We start from the raw sequence: 20053 nt of genomic DNA, 5'->3' as shown, positions 1-20053 counted from the left end.
GATTTTAACCTTAAAGCTATTTTGATAACCACCGTTACTCAATCAACTGAGAAAGTCTTCATAAGTTGAAGGATTTAGACATTTCCATTTTCCATTTCCAACAAGAGGAGTGTTATAGTTTATTGTCATGAAACTGTTGGTTCAGTGGGGATCAGCAACAGCATGCACACTGAATTAGACAGGTCTTTAGTTTTTGTAGCTCTACAGTTGATCTGAGAATCCAAACAACAAAATAAAGGCAACAGGAAATTACAAATATGGCAACGAGTTGATATCAATACATCACGCACAACTGTGACAGCATAAATCTCTATCCTTTCCAAATGATTCATTCTTTCCTCATTGACAAGATCTGCAACTTAACAATTTTTCCAATTAAAGCCGATTAAAGCTTGACAAACAATGTGATGTTTCGTCTCGCCATAACATCTACTGCTTGTTTCTTTGCCTTACAGCTTAACTCAGAGCAAGATAGAACCATGACTATAAGTCATGTACACTTTCAGTTATCCACTCTGAGACATTCATATTCATCAGTACAACAAATTATTTTAAGCTCACCTATCATGTATGTGCATGTGCTAAAGTTTATCCATAAAATCATGCTCGCATGTGTGTATGTGCACAGTGTGTGTAATCACAGTATGTTTATGTTTTCACAGCTCATCGGTCTCTCCATCAAAGGGCACAGCATCCGTCTCCATGTGAATGCTGTTGGGCTCATTGCTGCCCACCCAGCCAATAGGAGTACGGTTAAAGGAAGGCCGGCAGCCGATATCATGTTGGTACACCACCGCAGGTTCAGGCTCCTCTTTGGCTGTCTCAGACTCTGGCAGCTGGAATTTCATGAGCTGGTTGGCCTTTTCAAAGCCTCCGAATGGTATGGCAGTCCTAACAAAGCAAGGTGATAGAGAGGCAGATTAAACCCCCAGTGGATCACGTACCACCTAAGAAATCCAGGCACTGAGGAAATTACCTGTTGAAGGACTTGTACTTGAGTGAATCTTTTTGGGTAATGGGACCAGGCATTGCCGCTTTTAAAGTGGATAACAGAGTCTCATCACCCTTCATGGCTTTTTCCCATGGTGACATGTATGTCTTCACATGAATCAATGTCTTAGTGCCATCTTTGCCACTTCCTGCAAATAAAACAGCCACAGCCAGATCAAATTAAATCATGAGTAATTTACAACCACCTATTTCCAAAAATGTTTAGACACCATTCAAAGTCTAACGAAAAAGAGAATTGTACAATATGCAAATTATCTCAAACTTATTTCTGGTTTAAAATGTACAACATACACAACATATCAATGTTTGTTTGTTTTTTAAATATATGGGCATACTGAATTCAGGCTGGCAACATGTCTAAAAAAAAGTTGGGACATGGGCATAATTAACACTGGGATAAATATTGTATTTTTATTTTGAGAACCATAATTTCAAATGAAATGAAAGATATGTAGTCCTTCATTTAGCGGTGAATCTTTACTTCTGAAAACCTTGCTGGGACTTTCTTTTTGTACTTCATCAGGGCAGTAACATTCTGCCAATCAACCTAACAACGGGTTAGGTTTTTTTTTCTTCCCATATTTCAAATTTTTCAAAATGTTTTGCTGGTATCAAAGTCAAAATGAGCATACGTTTTTCATAAAACATTTCATTCGTCATTTTATATCTTATCATTCGGATATTGTCTGTCAAGTATAAGATTTAAATGAAAAGCTAATCATCTCGTTCTGCTTTTATTTAAATTTTGATTAGGAATTCAACATTTTAAGAGATAAACCAGCAAATAAAAAACAGAGAAATCAGCCTTGCATGACTTCTGAGGTTTACAGTTGAACACATTACATCTAATTTCTTTTATTCAAGCAGAGACCAGATTGTAAAAAAAACAACTCGGTCTCATGGCAAAACTTGAAATAGTCACGTAATGTTATCTATTGATTCAGGTCCACAGAGCCAACTTTTGCATTTTTTGTGCCACTAAACTCAAAAATAACTCCATAGAGTATCGCATTGTCACAGCATTTTGTGAAATAGTCACATATTGACTGTTGCACCACATTCAATCGATGAAAACGTCCATGTTTGGAGGGGAGAGGGGTTGTAGGATGGCCCTACATGTCCGACTGCTGAGTGGTTGAGTCAAGATTGAGTCCTGTCTTGATCAATGTTGCCTTAAAGTATCTTTACTTTGAAATGTCATTTTAAAACTAGATGGTTAAAGTTAGGTATGAAAAATGACTAGGTTACAGCAAGGTATTGTAATACATTACTGGTTTTATTTAAGAATCTATGCCTCTGAACAGTTAAAAATATGCTTTCTATATCCTTTATGAGATCCATTTGAAATCATTTGTGCAGCAAAAGGCTCTGGGCAAAAATATAGACACCTTCTAGATATGATGTAAGGAAAAAAAGTGAGACACCAAACTTTTAGTGGAGAATACTCACCCGATCCCTTTCCATCTCCCCCTGTGTCACCCCCCATGAGTCCGCCTGCACCTCCCGCTCCTCCTGCACCTTTACTTCCAGGCTTTGGAGGAGGCACGGGGGCTCCGCCTACAGGTATCACTCCTAAATAGGGATGTCCATGCTCTTTGCTAACATGGTGTCCACCAACACTGATTATCTGACCTCCCATCTGACCTCCCAGAGAGGGAACAAACTTCTGGAGGTTGTCCTGAAACAATATGATCATTACATCATCACATTGATTTTCATTGAGTTGATTGATAAGATCGTCCATAACATTAAGTATTGCTGACCATTTTGAATGTTGAGAATATTAGTGTTAGGTGGTCTTTATTAGCTTGCAGACAATTAAAAACTATTTTTTTTGTCAGGATTTGTCAGAAATGATCTGATATTTGGTCATTTTTGTTCAGGTGACTTGACATCTACCTGACTCAGTTAATCTTTTTGATTATTCTAGTACAAGACTTCTTTCAAAAGATAGATAAGAGAGAATAAATTCATTTCCAGCATTGTCACATTTCTTTGTAAATTTCATGGATATTTTAAAACTCTGAATGTATTATTAACACAGTGGTAGTGCTTTGTGAGATTATCTTCTTTTGAAATGACAGAAAAGCTTTGGGGTTTTGTTTTCGCCACAAACCAGGCTCTCACCATCGACTCACTGCTGAAGATGTCAGGGTTGTTCTCATAGATGAACTTCTCCACTCTCTGCTGCCTCATCTTGAACATCTTGGAGCCTTTGTTCTTCATCAGGGAAAGCTCCTCCAGCATAATGTCTTTGGGAGTCCTGATCTTTGTTCCCAGATCCAACTCCGATGCTTCTGGCTCCAACTCGAACTCTAGGTGAGGCGATATACAAGCAATGGTAATGGAAATCAAAAGTGTGAAAACAAAATATTGCCTAGTTTGTGTTGAAGTAAGGTAACTTTTAGATGATCTAACTGACCATAGTTATGATTCCAGTAGTAGCATGCCAGTATAAAACAGGAGAAAAATCACTAAAAACCACAAAAAAAAGCTTGACTAAGACAGCAATGGTTGTCTTATCTATTACTATTGCTATCACCAAAATACCTTTAAAACTGATTTAACTATGCCTAAACATTCCCTCTTATCTGTGTGCATAGGTTTCCTTTGCAGTTGCATTATTTTGCAGTGACAGTTAGTAATAGTCAGAATTTTAAAATGGTACTGAAAATATCATCTAAAAATACTACCTAGACTTATTGTTATGTAAGATCTGAAATCTCACATAACAATAAGATTTTATTTGTCAGATTTTATTTGCTGTTTAATTTAGTTAGTAGGCTTTTCACTGAGTTACACTGCAGGTAATGCCCCCTCTTATCCTCTAAGATTAGTGCCTAATCTACAGTACCATTGACTCATCTATTTCTGTATGCTGGGTTTATATGAAAGAGTTGTACTGAGCAATGGTAATTTCATATTCATGTTATTTCTTGTCAGGCTTACCATTCTGACTGATATGTGATAGGTCAGTTATGATCTTGGAGAGCTTTTTCCGCTTGTTCATATGGGCAGGTGTTCCCAGAGGCATGTCTGAAGGGATAGGGGAAAAAAGAGAATGCAAAAGGTAATTTCTTGTTAAACAAAATTCAGAAAAACATCCCTATATTTGTTGCATTTTATATGATATATCATGTATTTTACTATTTGGTATAAACTAAACTTAAAGTTGTCCAAAAATGAAGCTAAAATCTTAGGTTTTGCTTCCTATGATGGTTTATAAATGTTATATTTCACACTAAATGTTCATATTCAAAGAGATTGTTTGAAAGAAATGTTATTCTTTATGTTCAAATTCCAAGGATGGAATGTTTTTCTTTCAATTTAGAGTTGTTATCGCACCAGCTTTTCAAGATCTCGCTACAACATCAACACCTACACCCACCATCAACCCATGAAAGTGAGTCCACGAGTTCTGAATGTAACAGACAGGCAGACAACACGGGCCCTACTCATTTTTCACCTTCAAGGGAGGTGTCAGTGCACTCAGATTCCCTTCATTCCCCCGTGGAACAGATGTCAGCCCCAAAGGAAACCTATAGCTCAGTGTATGTCTTAGTTTTGTTTAGGGACACAAGATCTGTACACATACTGAGTCAACATAAACAGAAGCACGTTCTGGTTAGGCAGAAACTGGTCATCAATAAGTGCAAGTGAGGGCTTCGGGGTCATTAAATAACATTCGCATTATTCATACCACATGATCATATCGCTCAGACTTTAAGCCAAGTGGGTGGACTATTTTCCTGTATCTCATATGTCAAGATATCTTCTAGTGCTTACAGAAAATTATCATAAACTCTATTTACAATCTGCATAACTTGCTTTACGAAGATCTGCATCTCATTCTTACGTCATCCTATTTCTTTAAATTGCACAGTTTTTGAATCTTCCGGCACAAATATCAGCATATTCAGCTCCAAAAGTTTCTTTAAGACCCAGTCAAGTGGTAAAACATCACATCACATTATCTAGTGACTGTAACTCAACCCATGCAGCTATTTTTAAAAGCCATTTCCAGCCAAGACATTTTAGCGACATGTAATGGCGTCATTGGACTATCAAATGGGCTCGAGACAACTCTTAAGAACACCACACATTCCTCCAGAATAACCATTGTAAGTGCATGTTTGACCTCATCTCAAAACAGGAGTGACAACTGGGATGTTTATGTGGAGGATTTCCCTCACAGTTTTAATTATCTTAAATAATTACAAGCTTACGGAATTCTGTGCTCAGATTTACCACCCCCTCCCAGGGTCTGGTAACACCATATAAAATCTATGTAACGCCCACAGAGAGGGACAGTCAGCACATTCACCCATTTCTTTTGGTCACTTAAACAGATAAAGAAAAACTATTTTTTAATCTGTGGTTGAAATCAAACATCTTTTATTTCTATTATTTTTTATTCTTCATTGGCTGCACAGCCCACAGAATTTCTAACTGGGCACATATTGCTCATCTTTATTCCCTTTACTAATTTTTGGCAACGTGCAGAGTTGAAATCCAAACAGTCAGTCGACAAACAGAGCACACTGATGGTTTAAATCCACTCACCGGGTTTCTTTTGTAATCCTGGGAGTAGAGATAGATACCTATAAATACCAAACGGTGAAGAAGGATCTCGATCTTGATCACAAGTTTACAAATCCCTCAGTGCCTCTGACCCCACGTATGGCTGGACTCAGATCCCGGGAAGTGCAAAACCCACCCAACACTCAGATGGCAGATCTTCCAGGGGGTTGGGGGTGTGGGTGGCAGGAGTGTTGGTGTCAAGGCGGGAGGAGGAGGTTGAGGTTAGGAGAATGAATATGGACGGGAGGGGGTCATTAAGACGGGTGGAGAATTCTCTGTTGGCCAGCTGAAAGTGCTGATGGTGATATTAAGGGAACAAAATTATTCTTACAGATGGCTCAGAAGACTATATTTAGTAGCAAAGAACGAGGGTAAGAGAACTCAGCCATAAGATAACCTCAGAGGACTCTCGGGTGTGTTTGGGGTTTACAGAAAGTCAGGGAGAGAAGAGGAGAAGACTTTGCATGAGTTGAAGGTTGAGGATATGTGTTTAAAATAACTTAGCATTGATTTGTTTTAAAGTGATGATTAACTCATTTCCTCCCAACCATACTCTAACCTGATACTAGATTGTCACATTTTCAGTTTTACTGCAGCATCGTGTGATTGGATGTAACAGTCATGTGGCCCGAAGGCCAATACCAATTAAATCAAATGTGCTCATCTGTTTTCTTTGTAATTTTGCGTGCGATCTAACAACTGCAGCATGACTGTATGAAAATATCTTATTTCATGAAATGTTGAGAAGAGTGTGGCCAAAGGAGGAACCCATGTTATTTCAGTGCAGATCCAAGTCGCTTATTTTGAAACTTTGAAATGCACCTTCCGCATTGTAGTTTAAATTAAGCCTTTTATCACCAACAATGACATGTTCTTGTGAAGACTGAATAACAAGTGTAGTAATAACAAAGATGTAGAAATAATTATACATTCTTTGCAAGTTTCTGTGCAATGCGATGAGCTCTATTTTGAAACAGATAGTGTGGCATTTTCTCTTATTATTCAGCATCATATTGGGAGAAAGTGGGGGTGGGGGGGCTCTGCATGTTTGTTTGAAAGACTCTTCACTGAAAGACCTTCATTAAAACTTTATTTTGAGCTGGCATTGTGATCTGGAGCACATAAATTAAGTAAAAAGAAATGTGATGATTGGAAGCTAAGCATTTCTTTTTTAGTGACTTTTGTTGTTATCACTGCTTCTGTGTGTGTTGTCTTGACTGAATTTGACAACGGTTTTAATATTTATGTTTCTTAAACATCTGTTTGAAACACTTTGGTTTGAGACTAATTTTCCCTTCGGGCTAAAGCATATTTATTTTTAAGGAAAACTTAATTATTTGATCTATAGATTTGAAAATAAGTTGTACATTTTGCAGCATGACAACTGGGCGATTGCTCAATGTCAGCAGTTGTGATTTCCTTATTTGAATCAATTCTGCCTCATTTTATTTCAAGCACATCGTTATCATGACTCCTATTACAATAACATGTCTTGACTCTTACGTACTTAATACTAGATATATCTCCAGGAATTCAAGGTTCAGGGAGTTATCATATGCTGTACGCACAGTTGGTGGTTCCAGTCTAGTTTCTGAGCAAGTGGGTTGTGACGTATATCATTTTTTAAAATTTTTGTATTTCCATAGTAAATGTAATCAATATTTTTCAAACACCTCCTGTACAGATGTCCATACCTGCTAAAACATTACAAAAATTGAATGTGTCTGCCGTAGAAGATCTACAGGGAAATTAGGTGCCAACCAATTATCAAGAGAAGTAGAAAGAGGAAGACATATTGTAGTTCAGTTTGTTGCTGGAACTTCAGTCCCATGGAAACTGCAATACATGATGTTTCAGGCACGTCTTGATATAGTAACTTTCCAGAAACTTGACCCAGTTGTATTTTTTATTCAATCTTTTTTTAGCCCTTTAATTAAGAACTAATTCTTTATCGAGTTAGTGACTTGGCAAAGTGTTATTTTTATTAGACATGAATAGTTTTCTGTTTAGATATTAACCGGCCTATATATAGACCCTCTGCGAGTGTGAATGGCATCAAAACGCCCTTCCAACTGCACTCCCATTCAGAGATGAGTCAAACACACCAAAGCGCTGTAGCACCACTTAGTGGCTAATGTTCATATTGGCAAGAAAATAAACTAATTTTGAAAAACTCACCATGTGTAAAGTTTTATCTCAGATCACATACCAAGTCGTTTAACTTCTCCTGAGCAATTTCAGTCAAAAACATTGTTCTGCTTTTAGACACAAAAATATGAAAGAATAGCAACGTGACTTTTAACACCAACTAATTAGTTGGTGTTAAAGGAAAAATTGATTGTGATTCACAAGACTTAACTGAATCGTTGGGCTGGTGAGAGAACCAATAGAATGAGTATCTCTTGAAGAAAGAGATGGTTAGAAAATGATGGTGGTTTAAAAATGATCTCAGACTTGTTGTTCACTTTCAATCAATTTTAAAGGTTACAGGGCAAAAAAAAAAAAAAAAAAAGGAAATGGTGTTGTTTTTACTGTTTACTGCAGATGGCAGCATGGTGGTGCAGTAGTTAGCACCGCCACCTCACATTAGGAAGGTTCTGAGTTCAAACCTACTGATTGGGTGGGACCTTCATGTAGGGAATTTATGTTTCTCCATGTGCTTGCATGGGTTTTCTGCAGGTGCTCAGAAATCCTCCCATAATGAATAATAAGGTTATTCTAAATTGGCTGTGTTAACATGTATGGTTCTTGTCTCTTTGTACCAGCCCAGTGATGGATGGGTGACCAGTTTAGGAAACATACTGCCTCATTTCTATATTACCCAAGATAGTCTTCAATCCCTTGCTACTCTTCACATGATAAAAAGGGTGTGGTTCAAGGTTTCCTTAAATATATATATAAATTCATGCAGTTTAACTGTAGGGCTACATGATTATATGTGGAGAGAACTGGCCAGAATTTGTGAATTTGGCCAAAAAGCTGTCCCTGGCTACCATATCTTCTCCTTCTGATTCAGTAGATAGAAAAACTTTGACTGATGATGTGATTGTTGTGTTAGAACTCCTAATATTTTTAAACTTCCAATTTCTTTGCATTAATCCTCACCAAATTTCTCATTGTAGATATTGGAGATATCCATTATATGTACTAATTTATGTGATATTGTGAATATTGTCTGAAATATAACTGCTGTCCATAAAGGCTTGTGTTGTGTTTGTCTTCGTTTGATGCTTCAGTTAAGAACTGTGAAGTATAAAAGACATTTATTCAAGTGCAGATCTTGAGTGAGATGAGCTCCAGCTGCAGTGAATTTAGTTCACACACTGAGCAGCAAGGGGCAAAGAAAAAATCAGACATTTCAGACGATGAAAGGCTTTCAAATATAATTTTATTCCTCTAAAATGTGTTGTCCGGTGGTCAGTATAAACTTCTACAAAGCATTAATAACAAACATTTCACACTTACTGTTTTGACTAACTGTATCCAGAAAATATGTCATATTTTACACCTCAGCATAACTAAATGCACAAACTTTGGAGCCATATCATTATGAAAACGAGTGTGAAACTATTCTTTACAAATAGTAAAAAAAAAAAAAAAAAGAAAAAAGAAAACCTCACATTAATTCCACAGCTGAAAACAACACAGTCATTTCTTTGTTTCTTACTTGTTTCCATCACTATAACCAGTCTTCCAAGGTACATTTAGACCCTCGCATTTTAATAGAAATGAAAACACACTGGTACTCCTCTCCTCATCAGTGTCTTGAGTTTTATCACAAGATTTCACAGAGCAAACTTCCCGAGCCATTCTCAAATAATATCTACAGGCTGTGGGATTTCAGACTTTGTTTAGTCATTCAGATGTCTCAGTTTTATTACATTTGGTCATCTCCATTAATAGGAGATTGGCAAAGATCTAACTGAGTACACACTGAATATTCGGGACAACATATTATCCTCCGTCCACAGCTATTCTCATTCCTTGAACCCTTTTATAAAGGCTGGTGCCTCTCAGTCCATCAACTTCCCATTATATCCCTTAAGATTGAATCAACAAAAAAAGATACACATCCTTCATCTGTGTTATTTGTTTAATAAAATGTAAGAATTTACATATATCTGCAACGTTCACACTTAGACTAAGGAAACTGTGGTGTGCTGAAATGGCAAATGGAAGCGATATCCAGTGCCGAGTATACATCAGTGACAGCAGAGGCACTTGTTGAATGTGACCTGTGCTAAAAAAGATAGCATTTCTCTCTGGTTATAGTGAGCAGAGGCATTTGGCACAACCTCAATAACACTTTGCAGGCGCAATCTGCAACTTCCTTTAGAGATCCACACTTGCTCTGAGGTGATGGACAAAAATGTGCTTTTTTTCACCTGGTCACGCATCATTTAAACACTTCTATGAAATGACAAGGTCACCATGGTTGCTCCTTGTTAATACTACAGACAGAGCACATGACAGCATTTCATTTGTTACCTTTTTAAAGATATAAATCTTTATCCATCCTCTCCTGTTAACATCAAACAACATACATCTTCAGATTTCATCCTGTCGTCAGAACTGCAGCAGTTCACTTTTCAGATATTTCAAGTTTCAAAGAATATTTCAGTAGAGGCGATCGAGGTGATCTCCAGAAGCCTTACACAAACCTCCCCCAGGACAGGCATGTTGTGGATGATGCAGCGTACAGTACATGGTAATATACGCTGTAATTATTGTCACTCACTTAAATGTGTTAGCAGCAAAGTAAACGTGATAAGCAGTTATAATATTTATCATAATTTGAGTTCTAACATACTGAAAGAATCTGTCTGATTTCAGAATTTTAATCTTGTTATTGATTACCTCATCGCCTAATGTTCACTGTAAAATTACTTTAAAATGGTTTAATTTACATGTTTAGCAGCTTATTTTTATTGTAAGTGAACTTCCCATTAGAATTGAAAGATTATATCATCAAAATACTTGTATTGTTCAACCAACTACCTAAGACCAAAAGATATTCCCTTTAATATTGGTGTAACAGACAAGCAGAAAATCATTATCGTTGAGAAACTGTAACTGCTGCCAATTTTTTTTTATCATTACAGTTATTATTGATTAATTTCATGTCCATAATCAATTAATCGTGGTAGTTTATTGCTGTTCAGATTGCTCCTGGCCTCCAGACACGGGGCTGGACTCCTCCTTTGGTGGCAACAAAACGTGGTTTGGGTGCCTGAACTGGGCTGGGCTTGAGTGGGGGCAAAGACGCAAGGATGCTGAGCTCAGGGGCACTTTGGAACTGCTTGGCTGTCTGGAGCCCAGTGGTGTATGCTACTGGAGCATAAGGTGTGGGGACTGCAAGGGGCACAGGGTTTGGGAAAGCGGGGACAGATAATTTTGGGAGGGTGGGCAGTCCCGCTAGGTGGGAGGGGGTGGAAGCACTGAATAGTGCTGGAGTTGGAGTGAAAGCAACAGGAGGTGGGGAGGTCATGCCAGAATGAGTCAAACGCTCTCCAAGGGTAGTGGCTGAGCGAGGTGCAATGACTTTGGGTGCCAGAGAGGGAGCTGACATGGGTGTGGGTGTCGAAAACCGCTTGATTTCATAGACGCGGGCTGTCTTGACAGGTATCTGCCGAGGTGAAGTTAATGAGCTGCCTACCATTGTTGTTGTGTAATTACCCTGCTGGGCCTGGTAAGAAGGCATGGCTGATAGATTAGTGACACTTCCTCCATAGTTGAACATGGCTGAGTTGAGCTGATAGGGCTGCCTTCTCATGAAATCCAGAGCCTTGATGCCCTCTCTTTGGGATCCTCCTCTGCTCTTGCTGTCTGGCTTGTTTATATCCCTCTGAGGCCCCATGGGGATAGTGGGGGCCAAGAGTGGGTTGTACCCAATAGGTGGAGGGGCACGGACATTTGGGGAGTATTTCCACTGAGAGGGAAGTGAAGTGCTGAGTGAGGGGTCATGGGGTTGTACTTCATTATGAAAAGCCACTTCCTGCTGGTAAGGAGTCTCAGGTGCGGTGTCCACAACATACATTCCCATACGGTTCTGTCTTCGGGCAAACAGTTGGGCTCCCTTTCCTCCAGCCTGAAGAATCTGTGGGGCCTCATGGATGACCCGAGGTTTGGGTGCAACTGGAGGAGGTACCCTTCCTGCCTCACCACTTCTGTCTTCCTCTGCACCATCATAGACTTCATCAAATGGTTGGGCACTCTTGTATCTGGTGGACCTGTCATCTAGGTTCTGCACCATTGACAACAGCTCAGGATTGGGGGAGTTCTTTTTCACTTCTGGTATATTGAACATAGGTTTGGGTTTTCCACTACGCCGTCGAGCCTCAAGTAAGATTCCTGTGCGACTTGTTGCTCCAGGAACAGGGGTTGGAGCCACAGCTTCAGGCTGGGATACCACTGACACTTGAGCTACAGGCGGCATGGAAAACTGTGGTGGTGCTGGCTGATAAACTGGTACTGGAAGTGGAGGCACTGAGGCAACTGGGTCAGCTGAGCCTGAAATTTGGGACATAGGAAAAGGCACTGCAACCACTGGTGCTTGTGAGGCTGATGGCACTGAAGGCTTTGACATTGGGGTCACAGTTGTTATTGGAGCCTGATGTACACCAGTTATTGCTGGTGATGACTGCAATGTCTCCACAGAGGTACAAACGGCTGGAGGGTGAACGGTTACAGGAGCCTCTGGTGTTAGGGCCAGGGGAACTTGAGGGATAGGGTATGGTGGAGAAAATATTTGTGGGGGACCAGGGGATAGCTGTGGAGTTATTGGTGTAGCATTAATGGTAAATTCTGAGGAAGTAGAGAATGGTGATGGTACAACAGCTGCTGAAGCAGGACGCTGGCTCCTCTTTGTGACAGCTGGTCTGAAAGTTACAGGGGCAGTCGCAGCTCGAATGCTGATGAAGCCTGGGGTGAAAGGACGTGCCGTTCTGTTCAGAACATTGCTTGAAGATAGTTCTGGTGTTGGTGTTTCAGCTGGTGGTGCAGGTGTGTCCAAAACAGTCACTGAGGCAGTGACTGGTTTGTACGCCATATGTGGCGGTGACATCACTATGCTAACTGCACTAACTGCAGAGTATGGGAGGTCCCCTGGAGGTGTTCCTTGGGCTACATCAGTGACTGGAGCTGGAACCTGAGATAGCATTGACTGTGTGGATATAGGGCCAGGTTGTGATATCTGCTGAGGTTGGAGATTTGGTTGCACTTGTGCTTGTACTTCTTGATGCAACGGATATATTTGAGGATGCTCCTGAGCTTGAGATTGTGGAGGAGCCAGAGGTTGTGCAAATTCTACCCTCTTGGCATGCTCAGCTGCCCTTTTTCTCTGCTGCTCAAACAACTGGGCACCCTTTCCTGCAGTGTCACTCAAACCTGGACTGGGGGCATCCTCTGCTCCATCCCCACGACCTTCCATGCCTGCTGTTGCCCTCTTCTCAAGCTTATCCAGGTAGTCACTATCCCAAGTAGGGTCTGGAGCTGCTGAGAAGCCATCCTCATCAAACTCAGATTCACTGCCAGGAAATACTCCATCCTCCTCTTGTGAGTCCTGACACAAATCCTCATCAACACTGCCAAAGCTGGTGAGGGTATACTTCTTGGAACGCTGTCTTCTCTTCTTGAACATCAGCACCCCCTTGGAGTGAGGGTTGGGAGCATCTGTCAGTAGAGATGCAATTGTTCGACACTTGCTTTTGGCTTCCTTTACTTGCTTATCTTGCTGTGTATCCCCTCGGTTCAGCTCTACAGGATATGAAAGTCATAGCTATTAGGAATTGTACAATATTGTAAAATAATTGCAGTTGATATTTACAAAAATGTAACCTTTAAAACAATAACTGACTCTTACTTATGCATCTAAACCTGTCCTGACCACCATGCTTTCAGCAGGCATCTATTTCGTAACTTGTCACAGGAGCACTTCCGGGAAAAATTCCAGGCAAGTTTTGAGCTTCTCACATTAGCTGGGGTGAAGGATAAATTTGCACATTATTAGTCTTATGTACTCTGATGTCTGCCTTATATGAAATTACTTGCAAGCTGTTGGAAAGTTGAAGGATGTAGGTTACAGCAAGGAGAACTTCAAAGGGCTGCCACCGCATATCCTTAACTTGTTATGTTTTTAAACAGATTATCACATGCAACCTTATTCTGTTTCACACTACCATGTGAAGGGAGTTCTTGATTTGTCTCGGACAAGGTTCAAGTAAGATATCACATTGTTCAATCCTGCTCTCTGTGATGGCCAACGAGATCGAGTAAATTTATTTAAGTTCTTAAAACAGCCTGAGAGCTAAGCTCTGTCCTTTACAATGGCCTATTAGGGATGATGGACAGGACATCAGCTGGTCAGCTTGGTCAGTGCTTGGTCAGTGTCAGTGCTCTTTCAGTGGTGTTGCATTGTCGTTTTGCTGCATCACTGGGTTGTGTCAATTTGTACCCTTTCTTCAAAGTTTGTAAAAACATGAAAACAATTTTTCCTTGAGACATACAAATGATGCAGGACATCAGTCTTCTGTTGTTACAGTTTTCTGTTACATTTTAGGTACACAAATAATCTTTCACTGCACTTAAAAGTGACTATTTCATTCTCCCTTTTACAAAATGTTACAGAGCAACTTATCTATCTTAGTTGAGGCACATCTTATTGTGCTGGTGCTTTTTCCCTAAATGTAAAACCATATACGTTATTATTGTGGGCGCTAACCTATGTCATATTGAATGTTGGAATACAAATCATACGTGTTAGGGAGAAGAGGAGAGAAAATTCTAGGTTCCTGCTTTGCTACTTGACACCTGAAAGCAGCTGCAAATGCTTTTCACAGATTGATAGCTGGGGTTTTTACACACATAACTTGAAGTTACCATACTGGCCATGCTTTGTTTAGCATACTTAAGTTATGCTCACTCATTCTTATTGAGCTACATTAAAGAAAACTTAAGATGTTTAGTTATGGAGATCAGATTACGACAAGGACAAAGACACCATGGTGGTCTTGGTTGAGATTTCAAGATTTAGACAGAACTTAAAAACACCACTCCTGTTTTTACTAAAACATAAAAGTTGCCATCAGTTTATTTTTGAAGGCATACTTGGGTGTAACAAAATGTATTAAACAGCTTTATTCAGCTGGTTTTTAACATGATGAATGCTGTAAACATTTCAAACAGACATTTAAAACTGTCTACAGGACAAAATGGAGTCTTGTAAAGTCTTTACAAGTGAAATTTAATTTACTGTGATTAAGTGTTTTTATGTATGAGATGTGATCAATGTCAAGCTCTGGATATGTTGGAATAATACTGAATATTTTGCAACTATTTAGGTTTTCACATTGGCAATTAAGAGGACTTTTATCACTGGTTATCACTTAGTAGTAAATGAGCTGATCTTCAATTACGTATTTGAATGCATGGCACAAAGACACAATGTATATAGAAAATGTAATTACATAATAAAATAAGAGGATAGGCAAAGAATAGTATAAAAATGAGCATCATTGAGAAAACTATTGAAATATACAACATCTCTATCTCATCTGAGACATAAAACACGATGATTTAATGTGTTTACTCTGGAACCAACAAATGTCCTGTATAAGGAATGTGTGCAGGTCTCATGTGAAATAAAAGTCCCTACTGGTGGTCAGTACTTACTGGCTTGCTTGGCCTTTTCCATGTAGGTTGTTGTAAGCTCCTCATCAATGGGTTTATTCACAGGACCCACCATAGGCACAAACTGGCTGCGGGAGCTGAGCATCAGAGCCTCCTTTGCCCTTTCACGGGATACCAGTGGAACATTGGCTGGCTCTAGAAAGCCACTATCCTCCTCTTGCCCTCCATCCCGAGGCCCCTGGTCATCTGCTGAGGAGATGATGGAGGAAGTCTCAGTGGATGTCTGGGAGGACCATATTCCTGGCCCAGGAGGTTGGTAAATCACCTCTTTTCTTGCCACTCCTGGTAGGCCTCCTCTTCCATCACCATTTACCCCATGTCCATCCAACAAACGTGGGAAAACTTGTGCATCCGGAGCGCTGTCATAGCCACTCATCTCCGATGTCTCCCCGCCTTCAGGAGATATTCGTCCTGTTGGTTTTCCAGGGTTGGAGTTGCTGGGGCTCCGGCGTTTCTGACGTCGCTGCCTCTCATAACCTGCCACATCTGCATCGCTGTCAGTCTCCCCATAATAAGCCTCACTCCCAGGTGGGGACGTCAAACCACTGGTTTGGGAGGAGCGGCTACGGTGGACTTCGCGAACAGGTGCATGGTGGGGGTTGGATGGTGACATGGCTCTGAGAGCAGCCCGATACTCTTTGTCAATACGAGGTGATGGAGCTCGAGTGACGAGAACTACAGACTGGAAAGCAGCAGGTGCTCTGTAAACAATAAGAGTTTAAAATAGTGATGGGTGTTTGGGTTTATTCTAATTTCCTAAATCTGGATCTGTCCTCAGCACAGTCAGCTGAAACATATTAATGGTTAAGCATTATTTCTAATTTGTTTGGTGCAAATGATATTTATCACTTCTGTGAGTTTTGAATGGTAAATGTTATTTTTCCTTACGGTGGGATGATGATGCTTGATGTTTAGTAACAATGTAAATCTTCAGTTCTTGTTACCTTTTGACCCGGATGTTTAATACCCCAGGGGAGCTGTCGATGAGGTTCATGGCCTGGGCGTGGGAAAGCGATCCGCATGGCTGTTCGTTGATAGATACCAGCTCATCAGCCTCTTGCAGCCCAGCCCTGCATGCTTTACTGCGCTTCCGCACCTGCAAAAGGAAATTAAGTTACACAGATGTTGACTTTTGTTGGGTTATAAGCAAAGATACATTCTGCAATTCTTTGGGGGCAAGTCCAAAACAATTCATAAGTCTTTTAAGAGACATCCGGGTATTTTATACTGTTTATGTCTCAAGTTAAGTTTGTAGACTTTTGGGGTATGCCCAAGTTTTCATATTTTCATATTACCAAAACAAATTAATTCACTGTACTCAGTCATGCATGCTTAGCCATGTGTATTATATTATTACAGGATTTATCATATCCACTATAATGTGAGGCAAAATCTCAAGTCTGCAGCTTTAGTTAGTTTGATTGGTTGGTCGGCTTTGATGTTCATGCTAATTTGTTTTCTCTTTCTTTTCCTGCAAAGAAATCATTTTCTTTGGGAACTGTATGTTCATTCCTGTAATAGCAGGGATAGAAAATAAAATCCTGACAGTGCTATGCTGCTGTCTTGTCTTTGGTTTGTGATAGTGACTGACAGTGAGCCGATTTTGTCCTGACAGCTCGTTCTTGCTGTGGACACATGCCACATATTACAGCTCAAGTGGGGCACTCATGCACACTTTAAGAGGAAAATGCCATCCAGCAGCCATCTTCATTTGGTGCTTTGCTATTTGTACCCGAGATCTGTCAGGACCATGGCATTTTGCCCACCTCAAATTGCCTTTGCTTGTCTGTGCAAGCCATGGCAACATCTTGCTTCGTAAATTCAAGGCGGATCGTTTTCTAAGACAAGATTGCAGTGTTGATTATCCTGCATGTATTAAATGAATATCAAATACAAGAATTTAGAGTTAAAACCATGTTGCTGTAATGCCCTAATTAGTATTCTTTCCAGCTATTCTGGTTTGCCTGTAATGAAATCCCATGTCCCGATTTAGCTAAGCCTTTCAATGTGGCCTGGGCCTGCTCGTGGCCAGGATGTCAAGTTATTCGTTCAGTCAGTCACCTTGTGGTTGCAAATCATAACAGTTATAATACCCTTACATGCTTGCTCACATACACCACATGGACTGATACAAAAATACACACAGAGTCATATAAATAAACATACAAACACGCTCATGCAGGTTCACAGACACAAACTGAACCCTGACACATCGGCTCTTTCAGAGAAGCTCCACACTGCTCCACCTGTTAGGAACGATATCATACTAGACCTGACAAGATAACGCCTTCCTGCTCTCAAGGGTGAAGTAGCAGGCAGTGTTGGATGGTCAGACAGAAACAGCTGCCCACCGCCATAAAGGTGACCTGCTACTCAATGTGTTGAATAAGTCAACACTGTAGGATCATCGTTGACAAAAGCAAAATCATTTAGATTCTGCATATTGTTTAAAAAGGAGGTTTATATTGCAGAAAGAGGATGCTGTATGATTTTGTCAGAAAGTGTAATTACACGTAAAATTGTACATGCTGAAATCCTTCACTGAACAGTGTGTTGTTAGCATGACAACTCTTGTGGGGTCTTAACAGGAGCAAGAGAACGTGTAAAAAGAGGTTTAAAAATCAGGATTTCCTTTTTATGTGAAACAACATCAACTAACTTTACTTTTTTTCCTAAGAAACAAGATATGGATTGCTGAATGTTCAAAATCCGTGTATGAAGCTCAGTTTCAGGTACTGAGCCGAAACAAACACCGTGGCTAACCCAGAGATGTATAACTACAACTATAAATAACAACCTGGAGAAGCTTCTGCTCAGTCAACAGTTATCAAATGTGTTTCTGAATTTGTGCGCATAATGTGAGTGTGCACTAATTTATGCTAAAAAAAAAATGGGGGGGGGGGGGAATTATGATAATAATAATAATAGAAAACTATTTTTTGAAGTAACCTATTTTGCATAAAAATATATTTAATTTAATCACGCCAAGTTTGTTCGAGGGATAAGTAAAAACTGTGGTTTGCGGTTTTACAACTCACAGATAATTCTAATATGTCGCTGATTTCATATAAGTAAAAACAATAAGTATGAAGTCATACTGGGTCTCTTTTTTTAGTGTTCTCTATCAGAAGGTTGCATTTTTTTCAGTTTACATCCTTCGTTAACCCATCATATTCTGCTTTTCATATCATGTCAAATATTGATTTGTAAAATGAAGATCAAGACTGAAATTTGAACTGCTTCAGTTGTGCCATGTGAACCAATTTCTTTTCCATGAAGAATTTGCTCTTGAATAGGAAACTGAACTGAGCAGAACCATATCAGAATCCTTTAGGTTTGTGACTGCTGATCATGTGTGGATGACGTAAAGAAACCGTACGTTTCACATATCTCCTCTTTGGGAGATATCCAACGGGGTTGCCTTACATTTCTAGCTATCTGTGCTTGAAGTTTAAAGCTGACCTTATCAATCATCAGTACAGCTCCGCATGAAACCTTCTCAAACGAGATTATGACTCATGTTCAGGCCCTGAACCAAGCCAATATTCCATTTCAGTTTTGTTCACCGCTCCTTAAATCTCGACCTAATATAACTCAGCTAATGTTTCACATTTTGTTTAGTCAGAAACACAGTTTTCACCTTACCACTGTTGCCCCAGAAAACTAGGAAAAGCTGACTTTCAAACAACTTGCTGAGTGACCACTTACCTTAGCCACCTGTATCGGTTTCTGATGCTCCACGCCTCCCTGGAGACGAAACCCCCATGGCGCTCCGCCGGACAATGTAATGATCACTTCCTCTGCAACCATTGTTCTGTGTCTTTTTTTAGTTTTTCCTCTTTTTCTTGGTTATTTTCCGTTATTCTTTGGTTTTTGTATTTCGTTTGAGGGTCCCCCCCCTCAGTGCATTGGCTCCATATTTAGCAGTCAGGGCCCCTCAACAGAGCTCTAACCTGCTCTTTGCCTGCCACACTGTCCGGGTGCTGACTTCCCTCTGAGCTCCAAGGCCAATACTCACACCTGTACACGCACATGCACACACACCCCTACACAAACCCAGAGTGGGACAGCCATCATAGCCACTGGGGGTGGCTGGGGGTGGTGGTGGTGGTCTGTGTCTGCTTACACAGAGGAATGTCAGCCCCAAATGAGCAAGGGGAAGGTCCAGCTAAACACTTGTCCTGTCACTCAGACCTGTGCCACTGGGTTGTTGATAGCCCCTCCAAAAATAGGATACCACCACCTTTGCTGCTCTGCAGACCACGGCAAAGTTAACATTCAGAACATCCTAAAGACTGCGTTTCATATCTGACTCTGAAGTCTTTAGTAACCTTCAATCACAGCTTGACTCTCAAATCTCACAGCTGAGACTTCCTGTGATAGGACACTCTAATCCAGATTAATTACTTTCAAATGGTCTTTAAATTACACTAAGGGCTGTTGATAGAAATCAGTCATGTAGACATTGATGGTTGCTGGTTAGATTTTAAATGGACAGGCTGATCCCTCTGGATTTGAAAACATTCTTGATTGTCATCGCAGAGCATTTGCGTTAAGTCTTATTAAACCTTTGCAAAGTTACACTGGCCTTTAAAGCAACATTTGAATATGTCTGAAGTTTTGAACCAGAATTTCAAAATATTGGCTGAATGGCAAATACCTAAAAAGAATGTGGACCTGAGACTGCCTGCCAAAAAACTGGAAATTATGCCAAACAACAAGGACTAAAATAGACACACACAAAAAAAAAATACTATGATAGCTTTCGTTGTTG

At 40.1% G+C, this 20053-nt stretch overlaps 2 protein-coding genes across 2 annotated transcripts; both read right to left on the bottom strand.

The window, feature by feature from the left end:
• Nucleotides 1–87: 87 nt before the first annotated feature.
• On the bottom strand, nt 88–5795 carry myoz1a (myozenin 1a). The gene is made up of 6 exons (XM_075479704.1): nt 5575–5795; nt 3961–4047; nt 3139–3326; nt 2461–2689; nt 977–1139; nt 88–891 (listed from the first exon to the last, which is right to left on the bottom strand). The coding sequence occupies exons 2-6, from the start codon at nt 4043–4045 to the stop codon at nt 657–659; spliced, it is 900 nt and encodes a 299-aa protein (XP_075335819.1). The 5' UTR covers nt 4046–4047; nt 5575–5795; the 3' UTR covers nt 88–656.
• A 3168-nt stretch (nt 5796–8963) lies between these two features.
• Nucleotides 8964–19394, bottom strand: synpo2la (synaptopodin 2-like a). The gene is made up of 4 exons (XM_075479671.1): nt 18988–19394; nt 16224–16375; nt 15262–15980; nt 8964–13347 (listed from the first exon to the last, which is right to left on the bottom strand). The coding sequence occupies exons 1-4, from the start codon at nt 19087–19089 to the stop codon at nt 10751–10753; spliced, it is 3570 nt and encodes a 1189-aa protein (XP_075335786.1). The 5' UTR covers nt 19090–19394; the 3' UTR covers nt 8964–10750.
• Nucleotides 19395–20053: the final 659 nt, after the last annotated feature.

This window comes from Odontesthes bonariensis, chromosome 2 (genome assembly GCF_027942865.1).
Source record: "Odontesthes bonariensis isolate fOdoBon6 chromosome 2, fOdoBon6.hap1, whole genome shotgun sequence".
NCBI classification, from domain to species: domain Eukaryota; kingdom Metazoa; phylum Chordata; class Actinopteri; order Atheriniformes; family Atherinopsidae; genus Odontesthes; species Odontesthes bonariensis.
Note: the sequence above shows the minus strand (reverse complement) of the source record. Positions and strands in the feature narration are given on the sequence as shown.

Excerpts from the sequence above, each read along its gene's own strand:
- myoz1a (XM_075479704.1), bottom strand. The coding sequence starts at position 4,045 with ATGCCTCTGGGAACACCTGCCCATATGAACAAGCGGAAAAAGCTCTCC. Across the intron at positions 1,140-2,460 it reads GGGAGATGGAAAGGGATCGG|GAAGTGGCAAAGATGGCACT; the intron begins GTGAGTATTCTC and ends TTTTATTTGCAG. Across the intron at positions 892-976 it reads AAGTACAAGTCCTTCAACAG|GACTGCCATACCATTCGGAG; the intron begins GTAATTTCCTCA and ends TTGCTTTGTTAG.
- synpo2la (XM_075479671.1), bottom strand. The coding sequence starts at position 19,089 with ATGGTTGCAGAGGAAGTGATCATTACATTGTCCGGCGGAGCGCCATGG. Across the intron at positions 15,981-16,223 it reads TTAAACATCCGGGTCAAAAG|AGCACCTGCTGCTTTCCAGT; the intron begins GTAACAAGAACT and ends TATTGTTTACAG. Across the intron at positions 13,348-15,261 it reads GGAAAAGGCCAAGCAAGCCA|AGCTGAACCGAGGGGATACA; the intron begins GTAAGTACTGAC and ends CATATCCTGTAG.